The 14,936-nt window shown below is 42.2% G+C and overlaps 1 protein-coding gene across 2 annotated transcripts in view; it reads left to right on the top strand.

The window, feature by feature from the left end:
- The window catches only part of gldc (glycine dehydrogenase (decarboxylating)), a 133,514-nt gene that overhangs the window by 59,170 nt on the left and 59,408 nt on the right, over window positions 1-14,936 (top strand). For both annotated transcript variants that reach the window (XM_067983638.1, XM_067983640.1), the window contains 8 exons: window positions 288-384; window positions 1,472-1,577; window positions 1,658-1,797; window positions 8,279-8,359; window positions 9,406-9,503; window positions 10,270-10,354; window positions 10,454-10,495; window positions 12,488-12,630. In XM_067983638.1, the coding sequence (XP_067839739.1) occupies window positions 288-384; window positions 1,472-1,577; window positions 1,658-1,797; window positions 8,279-8,359; window positions 9,406-9,503; window positions 10,270-10,354; window positions 10,454-10,495; window positions 12,488-12,630 (792 nt within the window). The remainder of the gene's footprint in view (window positions 1-287; window positions 385-1,471; window positions 1,578-1,657; window positions 1,798-8,278; window positions 8,360-9,405; window positions 9,504-10,269; window positions 10,355-10,453; window positions 10,496-12,487; window positions 12,631-14,936) is intronic.

Below are 14,936 nucleotides of genomic sequence, written 5' to 3'. Positions count from 1 at the left end.
AGATGCCCCTTTGCTGTTATCATTTTGCACTTTCAGCAATTTGCGACGCAGAAAATTTTCGAGCTGAAGGGTGAGGGAAAAAAATCTAACAAACGGGAGCATTCTGCAAGATGCCCCACTCCAGTAAATTCTGAGCCAATGTAACATATGTATGGCTTAAAAAGCTTGTCCAGATTAAAGTATTCTGCAAATGTTTTTCTTGAGAAACAAGCACTACAGTGAAGACGTAGCGAATACCATTTCTGCTATAGGTATATTTTATGGCTGTTTTGATTTACATTATACAGAGATGCTGCAGGAAAGGAGGTGTATCGTCTAGCACTACAGACAAGAGAACAGCACATCAGGAGGGACAAAGCTACCAGCAACATTTGCACAGCTCAGGTAAAGCCGACAGCATCAATCTGTTCAGTACTTTCAGCACTAGCTGGTCGACAGCATTGAAATGAGATTGACTAAAAACTTGTGTTCACAAATACTGAATAAGCGCCACACTGCACTTTTTCCAAGGATCCGTTGGGTTCATCATATAGCACTGAATGTAAATAAACTAATGTTGGTTGCACTTTTAAAAAAATATTTGAATTTACTAATCTTCTCGCTCCACCCTCCATAGAATTATGAAAGGCTTGCCTGCTGTGGCAAGGAACTAAAATGTCTAGCAGTTTTTGTAGTGCACAGCTTTAGCTATTTTAAAGTAGCTCAGCAAGTAATTAAACTTAGCCTTTAGCATTGGAGTCAGATAATGCAGGGGGACATTTGGTTGAATTCTGTATATGCATGACAATAAAAATAAACATAACTCTTACAGTCCAATGGCTCATGTGGGCCATTCAATACTGTCCTGTGGGGGCCAATGACTACTTTATTGCAGCAAGCACTTCTTGGTTTTAACCTCGTCCCATTCGCAGTGCATCCAAATCAAAGTACAGAATAAGGCTTTTACATGGGTGGCCAAACATACCTTTTTAAAGCCATTTCAGTCAGTGAAAAATCTGTGTTAAAAAATTTCTCCCACCTTCAAAATAGACAGTGGGAGTAGGGAGGTAGGAGGTACATGGCATTGCTTATAGTGTGCCAGAAGTTATATTGTTGTAAAGAGGATTGCGGAAGTGGGAGGAAAGATGAACATCTCCACTGAGACGTTCGTAAGAGTTTTTCCTGGAGACTGAGAGAGATGTAAATGGTTCCTGTAAAATAGTGTTTTCCTTACCGACTACAGGTCATAAATAAATTTCTACATGTAATATTGGAAGCAGTTCTTTACCTTTTACTGGTCAGAATGTGCACTAGGTCCAATGTTTTTGTACACTGACTTTTGGATTGTAAGATTCTGTAAGGTTTATGAGAGTTTCTCTAATGAATTTGTGGTTGGTAGATTTTTCGGAGAGGATTGTGACAAAACAAATGTTTTGTTCCTTTGATTCTTCTTGAGAAACATATTTTTAAAATTGTACCTCCCTAATTTTAGGCACTTTTGGCCAATATGGCTGCAATGTTTGCTATTTATCATGGCCCTAATGGACTGAAACACATTGCAAAGAGAGTACACAACGCTACTTTAATTTTAGCTGAAGGTAAGACTTATTAATGAAAGTAAACTCTGCTTTTAAATTTGTCAATAAATGCAGTTCTGATGTAAACTCTTTGTATTCAGGTTTGAAACGTGCTGGGCATAAACTACAGCACGAAATATTTTTTGACACACTGAAGATCCACTGTGGTGTGGCTACTCAGGAGATAGTTAACAGGGCTGCCCAACGGCAGATGAACCTCCGAGGATATGGGGACTGTATGGTGAGCTAACTTTTGGTTATAATATTACCTCCTATTGGACAATTTTAGACAGTTTCTTCGAGAATATTCAGCCAGGGTTCCTGTTACCGATTCCTTTCGGTGCCATCTGCATGTTTGGACATTGGGTAGGAGAGGATAAGGTTCAGCTGGTTACATATCTGATGCAGTAATAACTGCGGTTCTCTATTAAATGTGCCTTGAATCTAATGTGTGAATTCAACGTGGCAAGATCTGCTGCAGAAATCACCAAAAACACACACACACACACACACGCACTCCGATACAAAAGGGTTGATTATTGTCTGCCTACAGCCTCATTCAATTTTGATTTTCGAAACAGGTGGGAGCCATACTACAATATTTAAATCAGGCCACTTGTAGGACCCTGGCGGAATTTTCAGGTGCCAATAGAGCAGCCTAACTAGTAATCCTTTAAAGGAAACGATCCAGGTAATTTTTTTTTTTCAAAATGGTTTTTGTGGCCCCGTAATAATCTTCCTTCTCGCTGCCAGCCCTTCCCAGGATTTCCTCTGGCCTTAAGTGAATTCTTGTGGTTCAGCTCCATGGAAGAGCCTCTGAATCTCCTGTCTTTCCCCCCCCCCCCACCACCACCACCACCCTCAAAGGTCTGCTGTCCGTGCACGTTGAGACCTCACAATGAGCTGCCTATAGAGGTGCGACAGGCGCCAGTAAGCTCACGCTTAAAATGTTAAGGGCCCGATGCCCAGTTTCGGGCCGGCCTCAGACCTCTGTTTTAGCGTGTGCTGCCTGTGCATCGCAGAGTATGGGACTGAAAACGTCAAAAGCTGTCGTCCCTCGTTGCGAGGAGTTCAGAGAACTGGCAGCCGCGTGTAAACCACCAACGCATTGCGCGAGCTCTACCTTTTCTGTTTTCCAACACACCAGAGGCTCTCGGATCCCGCAATCGGCACTGTGATTCCAGGGCAGCGAAGAATCAGAGACCAAAATATCTCTCGGTTCATGTCCGCGATCCAGCTTTCAAACAACTCGCAGCAATGCCCAGGAGAACATGGGGCTCCATATTTGGCTGGGACCCCTGGGGCACGGGCCCTGTAGTCCCGTGCGTTAATCCGGCCAATCTTGTTCCTTGTACTCTTGGCTATCCTGAAAAGTGTTTTTTTTTAAAGAGACTCATCGTTTACTACCAGACCACTGTAGAATCTTGGGGTGGGGGGTGGCGGGGGGGGGGGGGCAATTTTAACATATTAATATGGCGAGTAATATCAGGTGGGCATAAAGCCAGCATTCCACCTGATCCCACCCGGCACATTAGGTTAAAATTTCCCCCTTACAGTTCTTGTATTCTTACCTTTTTTAAATTTATCTAGGCCATTGTATATCACTCACTCCTCTAAGGTTCTGCATGCACACAAATGAACATGAAGTTTTTGGGACAGCTTCTCGTCAGATAACACAGCAACACAGTTTGAAGAGCTGCCAGGCTACAGATTTGGATGTCTTCCCTTCCCCTCTTCATAACAACAGCTTGCATTTACATAGGCGCCTTTTACATTTGAATAGTCCCGAGGTGCTTCACAAATGGAAATAGATGAGGAGATGAATTTCAGGCTCAGGATCGAATTCCAATTCATTCATTCCCCATTTGTTGATTTATTTTCCATTTTCTCCATTTTTCTCTCTTATTTGAACAACTTGTATTTATATAGCACCATTAAAGTAGAAAAATGTCCCAAGATGCTCCACAGAGACATGAGGAAAATCAGACGCCAAGCCAAAGGTAGAGATTAGGATGGGTGACCAGAAGTTTGGTCAAGGAGTAGAGCTTTGAAGGAGGAGAGGGAGGTGGATAAGCAGAGGGGCTTAGTGAGGGAATTGCAGAGAGTGGAACCTAGGCAGCTGATGGTACAAACACCAGTGGTGGGGGAATGTACAAGAGGCCAAAGTCAAAAGGCATGGAGAATTATGGAGGGGTTGTACGGTTGGAAGAGGTTAGAGATAGGGGTGAGGCCACGGAAGGATTTAAGCACAAGAATATGAATTTTAGATTTGGTATGTTGGACCGAGGGTCAATGTAGGCCACCAATGACAGGGCGATGGGCTACTTGGTGAGACAGGGTACGGGCAACAGTTTTTTGAGCTGAAGTTTATGGGGGGTGGTGGGGGGGGTGTTGGAGGATGGGATGCCGGCTCTGGCAGCTATGTCCTTCAGCACTCAGCCTCAGTAGTGGTGTTACCAAGCCTCTCTTGGTGATGGACATTGAAGTCCCCCAGCCAGAGTACATTCTGTGCCCTTGCTACCCTCAGTGCTTCCTCCAAGTGGTGCTCAACATGGAGGAGGACTGATTCATCAGCTGAGGGAGGGCAGTCGGTGGTAATCAGTAGGAGGTTTCCTTGCCCATGTTTGACCTGATGCCATGAGACTTCATGGGGTCCGGAGTCAATGTTGAGGACTCCCAGGGCCACTCCCTCCTGACTCTGCCACCCCTTCTGGTGGATCTGTCCCACCAGTGGGACAGGACATACCCAGGGATGATGATGGAGGAGTCTGGGACGTTGACTAAAAGGTAGGATTCTGTGAGTATGGCTATGTCAGGCGGTTGCTTGACTAGTCTGTGGGACATCTCTCCTAATTTTGGTACAAGTCCCCAGATGTTCATGAGGGGGACTTTTCAGGGTCGATTGGGCTTGGTTTGTCTTTGCCTTAGTTGTGTCCGATGCCGGGTGGTCTGTCCAGTTTTATTTTTATTATGACTCCAGTTCTATTCTTATGACTTTTTGTAGCGGGATTATACAACTGAGTGGCTTGCTAGGCCATTTCAGAGGGCAGTTAAGAATCAACCACGTTACTGTGGGTCTGGAGTCACATATAGGCCAGACCGGGTAAGGATGGCAGGTTTCCTTCAAATAAAGGACATTAGTGAACCGGATGAGTTTTTGGTGAACCATTATTGAATCTTTATTGGACATTAGTGAACCACATGGCAGACTGGTCAAAAAAATAAAAGCCCATGGGATCCAAGGGAAAGTAGCAAGTTGGACCCAAAATTGGCTCAGTGGCAGGAATCAGAAGGTAATGGTCGAAGGGTGTTTTTGTGACTGGAAGGCTGTTCCCAGTGGGGTTCCACAGCGTTCAGTACTAGGTCCTTTGCTTTTGTGCTATATATTAATGATTTGGACTTGAATGTAGGGGGAGTAATCAAGAAGCTTGTAGATAGTACAAAAATTGGCCGTGTGGTTGATAGTGAGGAGGAAAGCTGTAGACTGCAGGAAGGTATCAATGGATTGGTCAGGTGGGCAGAAAACTGGCAAATGGAATTCAATCCGGAGAAGTGTGAGGTAATGCATTTGGGAAAGGCAAACAAGGCAAGGGAATACACAATAAATGGGAAGATACTGAGAGGTGTGGAGGAACAGAGGGACCATGGAGGGCATGTCCACAGATCCCTGAAGGTAGTAGGACAGGTAGATAAGGTGGTTAAGAAGCTATACGGGATACTTTCCTTTATTAGCCGAAGCATAGAATATAAGAGCAGGGGTGTTATGCTGGAACTGTATAAAACTCTCGTTAGGCCACAGCTTGAGTACTGTGTACAGTTCTGGTCACCACATTACAGGAAAGATGTGGTTGCACTCGAGAGGGTACAGAGGAGACGTACAAGGATATGGCCAGGGCTGGAGAATTTTAGCTACGAGAAAGGATTGGATAGGCTGGGGTTGTTTTCTTTGGAACAAAGGAGGCTGAGGGGAGATTTAATTGAGGTATATAAAATTATGATGGGACTAGATAGAGTGGATAGGAAGGATCTATTTCCCTTAGCAGAAGGGTTAGTGACCGGGAGCATAGATTTAAAATAATTGGTAGAAGGATTCGAGGGGAGCTGAGGAGACCCTCGTGTAAGTATCTCCCCTGACCACCAGCAGGCGCAAATCTTTTTCCGTGGGCATAACAGCAGCGCAATTCACTGCATGGAGAGTCATGCCCTATGACTATCTTCTCGCCGCATGCATTTGAACAAGGCTTAATTCAAGTAAAACAACTGAAATCAGTCAAATACATAAGAACATAAGAAATAGACCATACGGCCCCTCGAGCCTGCTCCGCCATTCAATAAGATCATGGCTGATCTTTGGCCTCAACTCCACTTTCCTGCCTGATCTCCATATCCCTTGATTCCCTTAGAGTCCAAAAACCTATCTATCTCAGTCTTGAATGTACTCAACGACTGAGCATCTACAACCCTCTAGGGTAGAGAATTCCAAAGATTCACACCCCTCTGAGTGCAGAAAGTTCTCCTCATCTCAGTCCTAAATGGCCGACCCCTTATCCTGAGACGATGCCCCCTAGTTCTAGACTCTCCAGCCAGGGGAAACAGCCTCTCAGCATCTACCCTGTCAAGCCCTCTCAGAATCTTATGTTTCAATGAGATCATCTCTCATTCTTCTAAACTCCAAAGAATATAGGCCCATTCTACTCAATCTCTCCTCATAGGACAACCCTCTCATCCCAGGAATCAATCTAGTGAACCTTCTTGCCTTAGAGGCGGTGCAACGTATATCCTTCCTTAGGTAAGGAGACCAAAACTGTACTCAGTACTCCAGGTGAGGTCTCACCCAAGCCCTATACAGTTGCAACAAGACTTCCTTACTCTTGTACTCCAACCCCCTTGCAATAAAAGCCAACACACCATTTGCCTTCCTAATTGCTTGCTGTACCTGCATGTTAACTTTCTGTGTTTCGTGTACAAGGACACCCAAATCCCTCTGAACACCAACGTTTAATAGTTTCTCACCATTTTTTTTTAATTCTGTTTTTCTATTCTTCCTACCAAAGTGAATAACTTCACATTTCCCCTCATTATACTCCATCTGTCACCTTCTTGCCCACTCACTTAACCTGTCGCTATCCCTTTGCAGACTCTTCATGTCCTCCTCACAGCTTATTTTCCCACCTAGTTTTGTATCGTCAGCATACTTGGATACATTGCACCCAGTCCCTTCATCTAAATCATTAATATAGATTGTAAATAGCTGAGGCCCAAGCACTGATCCTTGCGGCACCCCATTAGTTACTGCCTGCCAACTTGAAAATGACCCATTTATCCCTACTCTCTGTTTTCTGTCCGTTAACCAATCCTCTATCCATGCTAATATATTACCCCCAACCCCATGAGCCGTCATCTTGTGTAACAACCTTTTTGTGTGGTACCTTATCGAATGCCTTTTGAAAATCCAAATATACTACATTCACTGGTTCCCCTTTATCTACCCTGCTGGTTGTATCCTCAAAAAACTCTAATAGATTTGTCAAACATGATTTTCCTTTCATAAAACCACGTTGACTCTGCCTAATCATATTATGATTTTCTAAGTGCCCTGTTACCACATCCTTAATAATGGATTCCAGCATTTTCCCAATGACTGGTGTCAGGCTAACTGACCTGTAGTTCCCTGTTTTCTCTCCATTTGGTGTTCCATTTTCTACCTTTCAATCCACTGGGACCATTCTAGAATCTAGGGAATTTTGAAAGATCAAAACCAATACATCCACCATCTCTGCAGCCACCTCTTTTAGAACTGTAGGATGTAGGCCTTCAGGTCCAGGGGATTTGTCAGCTTTTAGTCCCATTTTAATTTCTCCAGTACTTTTTCTTTAATGTGAATCACTTTAAGCTCTATAGAATATTTTCAGTTACTATTCTGTGTTTTCTATACATTAACCAATTCAGACCAAAAACAGTGTACTGTTCGGAATATTACAGTGAGGAGAGGAAACAACATAGGATGTGAAGAAATGAGAGAACTAAGAGGGTGGCGATATAAATTCAAAAACCACATGGATTCAATTAGGGGTATTTTCAGGGAAATGTTCTTTTGCCCATGCACCATTCCCCAAGCAGGAGGCCCACTAGTCCCCTGCCTGGACATTGTGTCCTACTTGCAGCCATCTGCAAGTGGTCGCTATGGTCCAGATGCAGCCCCCTAAGCCATGGCAATCCACCTCTTAAAGCCCACACAACACAGTGCAATTATATATTTTTTTATTTGCTGGTTTGTCCTATTTGGCTCTTTTTAGTGCTATTGGCATACTAGTATGTAAATCCTAAAGCAGAAACACTTGGGTCACTTTGTATCAGCGTGAAATAAATGCAAATTAATGGGGACATTGGCCTAAGCTTTCATTGTGACCCCCGAGGCTCCATGTTATGCGCCTTTTTGATCCATGAAGACAAAAGCTTGGATAACCCTGGCCTATAGCACTTTAATAGCAGCTGCTAAGGCTCCAGCCTTCCTTTCGTATTCTGAGTGAAGAAGGAGTTGTTCTCCATTTTTGCTCTCCCCACCACCACCGATGTTCAACTGCCTTGACTAAAATTAATAATTCACCATGTAGAATTGCAGTGTGAGTTTGCTATTGTTGGTGCACTAGATATTGAACCTTCTGGGGAAGTACAGTTTTAAATGTTAGGTTTAATATTTAATGTTGTCTTTCATTTGGCAGTTGGGGGTGTCCCTGGATGAAACAGTGACTGAGAGAGACTTAGATGACCTCCTCTGGGTTTTTGGCTGTGAATCATCTGCTGTGAGTACTTCTTGATGCAATGTTTTAGCTATTTCTGTGATATAAATGTATTGTGAATTTTACAAGTTATTTGTGTTTGTAGTACTTCAACCCTAGGAGAAGTAAAAATGTCAGAGTGTTACTTACTCATCTCCCCTTTTCAGGGTGTATGGCGTAGGAGATATGGGGGAGTTTTAATTATATAGTGAGAGAAAGAACGTGCATTTATATAGCGTTTTTCACATCAGGACATCCCAATGTGCTTCAAAGCCATTGTATTACTTTTGAATTGTAATCACTGTTATGTAGGAAAAAACTGCAGCCAATATGTACACAGCCAAGTCCCACAAATAGTAATGAAATAGATGGCCAGTTAACCTGTTTTGGAGGTGGTGATTGAGAAATGAGTGTTGGTAAAGTCACTGGGAGAACCCCCCTATCTCCACATAGCACCGTGGGATATTTTACGTCCACCTGAACAGCAGATGGGGGCTCGTTTTAACTTCTCAGCCAAAAGACGGCACCTCTGACAATGCAGCATTCCCTTTGTACTGCACTGAAATGTCATCATAAATTATGTGCTCGAGTCCCTGGGGTGGGGCTTGAACCCACGACTTTCTGACTGAAATAAAAGTGCCACTACTGAGCCAAATCACGCTCGACTTTGGTGGACTCAGCAATTAAGGCCTTAAGCTGATTACGTATTTGTGGAGCAGGCGTGTTAGTGATGGCAGCATTGTTTAGAATGAAAGTTTAGCTGTGGTCAGCTTAGGTGCCTTAAATTGGGATAGGAGAAGGAGTGAAGAGAATTGACATTAAATGGGATCTATCTGAGTGAGATTGGTATAAATTTGCTATAGGTGTGAAATAGGATATAGTTTAAGAATTTGGTGGTCCCGTTGGGTCATGCTATAAAATTTTAGCTATTTATAATGGACTAAGTTTCTGATTGTGACTGTAAAGTAGAATCATAAATATACTTGACCAAAGCACTTCCAAGTTATTTTTTTAAAAATAGTTTGATGCAATCGTCAAGAGTTGCTGTAATAAATGTATTTTTTTTTAAGGAGTTGATAGCTGAGAGCATGGGAGATGAGCCAAAGGGTATCTTGGGCACCCAGTTTAAAAGGACAAGCAAGTTCCTTTCACATCCAGTCTTCAACAGGTTGGTAAGAAAAGACTGTGCTGAGATTGCAGCTTAACCTATTGAAATAAAGCTGCTGTGTATGCATTTAGTTAAATGAGATACAATACAGTAGGTTCACTTGTTGTGTATCTGTCACTTCCTTCTTAGTGCTTGTAGTTCCCTCCAAGTTACCAATCGATACAATTGCAAAAAATGGTTCATCTTGAGCATCTCGTCTTATCTAAACCTTTTAAAACCCTGTGTACATATATAGAAATGAGTGGGAAAAATTTAGAGGTTGACTGTTTTTGCTTTTTTTTCCTCTCCTTTTCGCCTTCTCAGATCATTTAAAAAAAATTTCATTGTAACTTAATTGTACACTAATGTGCTTCAAAAGTACACTAATGTTCCCATTGACAAGTCACACGGGATTTTATTTGTTAAGTTTATTTGAACATCGTCAGGTTGCCTTAGATATACTAAAACATTCTGTACACTGCTGCTAATAAAATTTGATTGTCGTTTGACTACATTTCCCTTTATCCCTTATGCAACCACTTCCACAAACTACAATAAAGGTCTGATCTTAAGATGAGTGTGAAACCAGTCTTGTCACTTCACACTTGTAGCTCATCACACCACGAAAAACGACGTGACCATAACCAGAATTCAACATACTGTCTTAAACAAAATGTTTTTAAAAATATCTGTAAGTTGTGTCAAGATGGGTATTCAGTTAATAATTTTATTATTTGTACATAATTGCATGTCTTAGGCACTTCATTTGTTAACTTGTAAATTTCAGTTATCATTCAGAAACAAATATTGTCCGGTACATGAAGAAGTTGGAAAATAAAGATATCTCTCTAGTTCACAGCATGATTCCTCTGGTGGGTGACTGTTATTTTCATATTTTTTCCACTTCAATATGTAACACCGTACTCTAGTGGTTGTACATTACACACATTTTTTTCCTCCATTTGAACCAGGGGTCTTGCACAATGAAGCTGAACAGTTCCTCGGAGCTTACTGTAAGTGTGCTTTATTCTTTACATCACTCGAACTACATAATTGATTCTCTGTATTTCCTGAAGTTGAATACAACTTGAACTACCTGTCAAATCAGCATAATGCTAGTGCATGCCTATTTAGGAGGGCAAAACTTTCTGATTCAGGTCTGCTTTCCAAAAATAGTGAGCATCCAAGAATATGCTTTTGCTGCAAGTACAGGGTCAGTCGGCTTGTGCTTGTAGCACTGGCTCCCCAACCAGACATTCAGGCCTAGAAATTCGGCCGCACAACCAGGCGCTAAACGGCCGCCTAGGCCTGCAATATGGCAGGCAGGAAGTGCGCTGCCGGCCGTATTGGTGAAGACCAAAAAATCGGTGTGCAGTGACCATGTCTGAAACAGCAATAGGACCTTTGCATATGCAAATAAGGGCCTAATGCCTGTTTTAGGCCCTCACTGCAAGATTGGTTTGTCTTGAGGCAACCAGCACCAGCTGCACTCAGGAAAACCAGGTCTACTTTTTTTTTATTTCAAAATATACTTTATTTCGTAAAATTTAAGGATACACACTGTTCAATGTAAATACACAATTACAATTCAAAATAGTACAATACAGATTGTACACACTCCGATCCCGTCATTGCAATTTAAAACACAGTACGTATCTTCTAATACATTCTGTACACTACAAAGTGGGGTGGCCTTTCCCCATGGAGCCTTTGCGTAGGCCACATCTCGCTTCAGTGCGTCCCGCAGCACGTACTCCCGGACCTTGGAGCGTGCCAGTCGGCAAAACTCAGTCATGGACAGCTCCTTCAGCCGGAAGACCAGCAGGTTTCGGGCGGACCAAAGGGCCTCCTTCACCGAGTTGATGGTCTCCCAGCAGCAGTTGATAAGCTGCCTGGATGTACAGCCCGTAGAGCACACTGTCATGTGTTACCAAGCTGTTGGGGACAGATACCAATGCATCTCTCTCCACTCCTTCTGCGCGAAGGGGCAGTCCACCAGGAGGTGGGCGACTGTCTCGCCCCCCGCTGCACCCTCGAGGACAGCTCGGGGTGGCGCTGAGATTCCGTGCGTGTTGGAAAGACCGCACTGGGAGGGCCCTTCTCACCACCATCCAAGCTACAAAAAAAAACAGGTCTATGTGCGGCCTAACAGGTGGTCCTTAAAGGCAAGATTTTAAAATATACTCAACTGGATGTGTTCAAAGGACACAGGCCACCCACCATGAAGTACACTAGTACATGGCCATGAACAAGGCGTTCTCCTCATCCACCACTATCCCCCCCCAGTTTATGGAGGCTGTATAGTCACAAGAAACCCTTGGAGAAAAATAAAGTGAAAGATTTATTAAACTCTAGTTCAGCACATCTGTGCAGTGAGGGTTTGAATATTTGGGTCACTAAGGGCCATATAGGTACATAATGGAACACTCTGATGTCTGTAAAGTTAATTTTTCACTGATTTGTCCCCCACAGTTTCTAGGGATTGTCCATCAGGGGAAACTATGGTTCCATAATAATATGCCAAAATCAAATAATTTCCAAACACTGAAGCTGGAGCCCAACCCCTCCAACCTAACCACATCCTTTCTTGGGTTATGATGTGGAGATGCCGGTGATGGACTGAGGTGGACAAATGTACGGAGTCGTACAACACCAGAAAGCTTGTGATTTCAAATAAAGCTGTTGGACTATAACCTGGTGTTGTACGACTCCGTACATTTCTTGGGTTAGACAGTGGGCCTGTCCTAATGTGCTTAAAACTGAAGAATACAAAAGACCATGCTGAATGTAGCAATCTTAATCTGGATTATTATTAGGATGCTGCTACTTAATTAAATGGGTAAAACTACCACAAAATCCAGTATGTAAGTCACTCATATTTGTATTTTGATGTCGTATGAATATGCATAAGGTACAGTTAGACGATCGATTTTATAGTGGATGTTGTGTTTCTTCCCTTCTCCTCCTCCTCCGCCCCCCCACCTCCCCCAATACTTTGTCTGCAGCCTATCACTTGGCTGGAATTTGGAAATGTCCATCCTTTTGTACCTCTGGATCAAGCTCAAGGCTACCAGCAGTTATTCCACGAATTGGAACGGGACTTGTGTGAAATAACAGGATATGACAAAATCTCTTTCCAGCCAAACAGGTAGGCCCTTCAACTTTTTGATATTGTACCTTTTTTTAAAAAAAAAGATTCCTGGGTCTACCATTGTTGTTAGTCCCAGTAGAATAGTCACATAATTAATGTAATCCCTCCAACACATCAGCTGCTATTCCATGTGATTCCCATTGCCATGTTTATCAGGAATTGCTCTGCTGCATCACATTGTATGTGTGATGCTCTAGATGCTGATTTGAAATAATTCCAACAGCAGCTTGGCCCATTAGATTTGGGGATCTCTGATTGGAAATTAAAATCAAAACCCTCCAATTGTCTGCTGTTGGATCTTTTGACTCTAAAAGGACGATCCTCTGTTGCTAAATTACATTTGTTTGTGCTCGCTTACTCGTGACTACTGTAAATACAGTGTCAGAACTCCTGAGGACATTAGGTGCAGCTATTTTGGGCCACAGGGATGTCATTGTGGGAAATGATAATTTGCACTGGTGCTGTAGTGAGGTTTGCATTTTCTCCCCTGAAGATGCTGATTCAGAGTTCAACATGCAACAAAAGCTCTGTTACATCACCTAGGTAATAATTCCACATGTGTGATCCAAGACAGCAGTCATCAGCAGGCTGGTTTGTTACAGGGAACATTATATTCAAGCCTCATTCTGCTCTCCCCTAATTCCTAAATGTTCTAAAGGGTTATGGTATGTTCTTGTACTGTGTATGTAATAAAATGATTCTGATCTGTGTATTAAACCATAATTTGGAACATTGTTATTTACAACAGATCTGCTGTTCAGGGAATCGATTGACTTTTGTTTAATTGGAAAGGAACGCGCTGATTTAGCATAATAACAATGTTATATGCGTAATTAAGATAACTGGGACTTGATAAGAAAATGATCCATTGAAAGTCCATATGGATGGGTACCAACCAGAATGATGTACTTTGGAATTAATTGTACTTTTTACGAGAAGTGCAGAAAGAAAAGATTCAGCTGTTCCCATTTTAAACAAATAATTTCTCTAACCTCCTGTTGGCGTTTTAGTTTTTTTGAACAGTTAGCTGATCTATTTCTTCGAATATTTTTTAAAATTCCATTTATTTATAGTATTTCAGACATTGGTCATTGCATTAATGAGCTGAAAAACTTCTGATTTTTACTGTAGTGAGAGAAACTTTGTGTTGTGGTCATCAGTAAACTGCCCATCCATCTCTATTTAAAATTTGAGTTTTTCCAAAGAATCTGATTTTAGAGCGCACCAACAAAATATCAAACAATTCTCAGTTTTATTTTTCTGGTGACTGATGTAACTAAGGTAGTAAATATGAAGGAATCAATAAGTATACAATAAAGATGAAGCTTCAAGAGTCAAAGGGTGAAAAGACACAACACCGATGTCCATATCCTTCCAGTAAAGTTAGCCAAGCCCTTGAGATGGCTGCAAGAAATGTTGAAAATGTAAAAATCTCGGGCTCAATGCCTTTGGGAGGAAAAGGCAGCCGAGTTCCCACTCCTGGTCACTGTCCAGCAATCCCTGCTGGAGATGCATGTGTGTGGGTGTTGAGTGATTAGGCTCACCCAGTCAAATTACCTGCCAATACTCTCACTGTTGAGGTTCGTACGTAAAGCATGTGCAGCTTGGGCAAGCTACCAGTGAGCAGCCAGGATCTGTGGAACTGTACCGCAGGAAAGAGTCAGTGCCTTCAGGAAGTGAGAGGAGAAAATTGTTGAGAAAAGAAAATACAAAGGGAAAGAAGATTTCCCTTCCATTGCACAATATCCACCCAAATTTCCTTCTCCAAGGAAAGCCAAATGTGAATGTTCATCCAGACTGAGATTTTGTTCTACCTGACTGGTTCCGTGCACAAGCAGTGGTATCAAACCTTCTCCAGTCTTGTTAATTAGTTAGTGCATAAAATGCCGATTCAACATTTTTGTCTGCTATGGATCTACACTTATGGAAAAAACACAGTATCTTGCATTTATTGATGAGATGCCCTCCATGTAGAGTATTGTACCTTTTTAATGTTATCTAATCTGACTGCCTGCTTGTGCTGCATATAAAAACAAATAAATTCAATATCTCCTTTTCAATGTAATGCTTTTATTGTGCACCGCATGAGTGTTTGTATGGCTTATCTTTACAGAACTATGACTTTTGTGATATGTTGGATAACCTAAAGTACTGTTTTAAAAAGTAGTTTAATCATGAAGCTTGAAATATTTTGTTCCTTTTTGACATGTGGCAAAATTTTGCAGCAACGTCAATTAACTAATGCACTTTGCACTTCTCTGGTTGGATATTGGACCAGCAAACTTTTTTTTATATTCGTTCAT

The sequence above is a fragment of the Heptranchias perlo genome, chromosome 4 (assembly GCF_035084215.1).
Source record: "Heptranchias perlo isolate sHepPer1 chromosome 4, sHepPer1.hap1, whole genome shotgun sequence".
Classification (NCBI taxonomy): Eukaryota; Metazoa; Chordata; class Chondrichthyes; order Hexanchiformes; family Hexanchidae; genus Heptranchias; species Heptranchias perlo.
The sequence above is the reverse complement of the archived record's forward strand: the minus strand, read 5'-3'. Positions and strand labels throughout refer to the sequence as shown.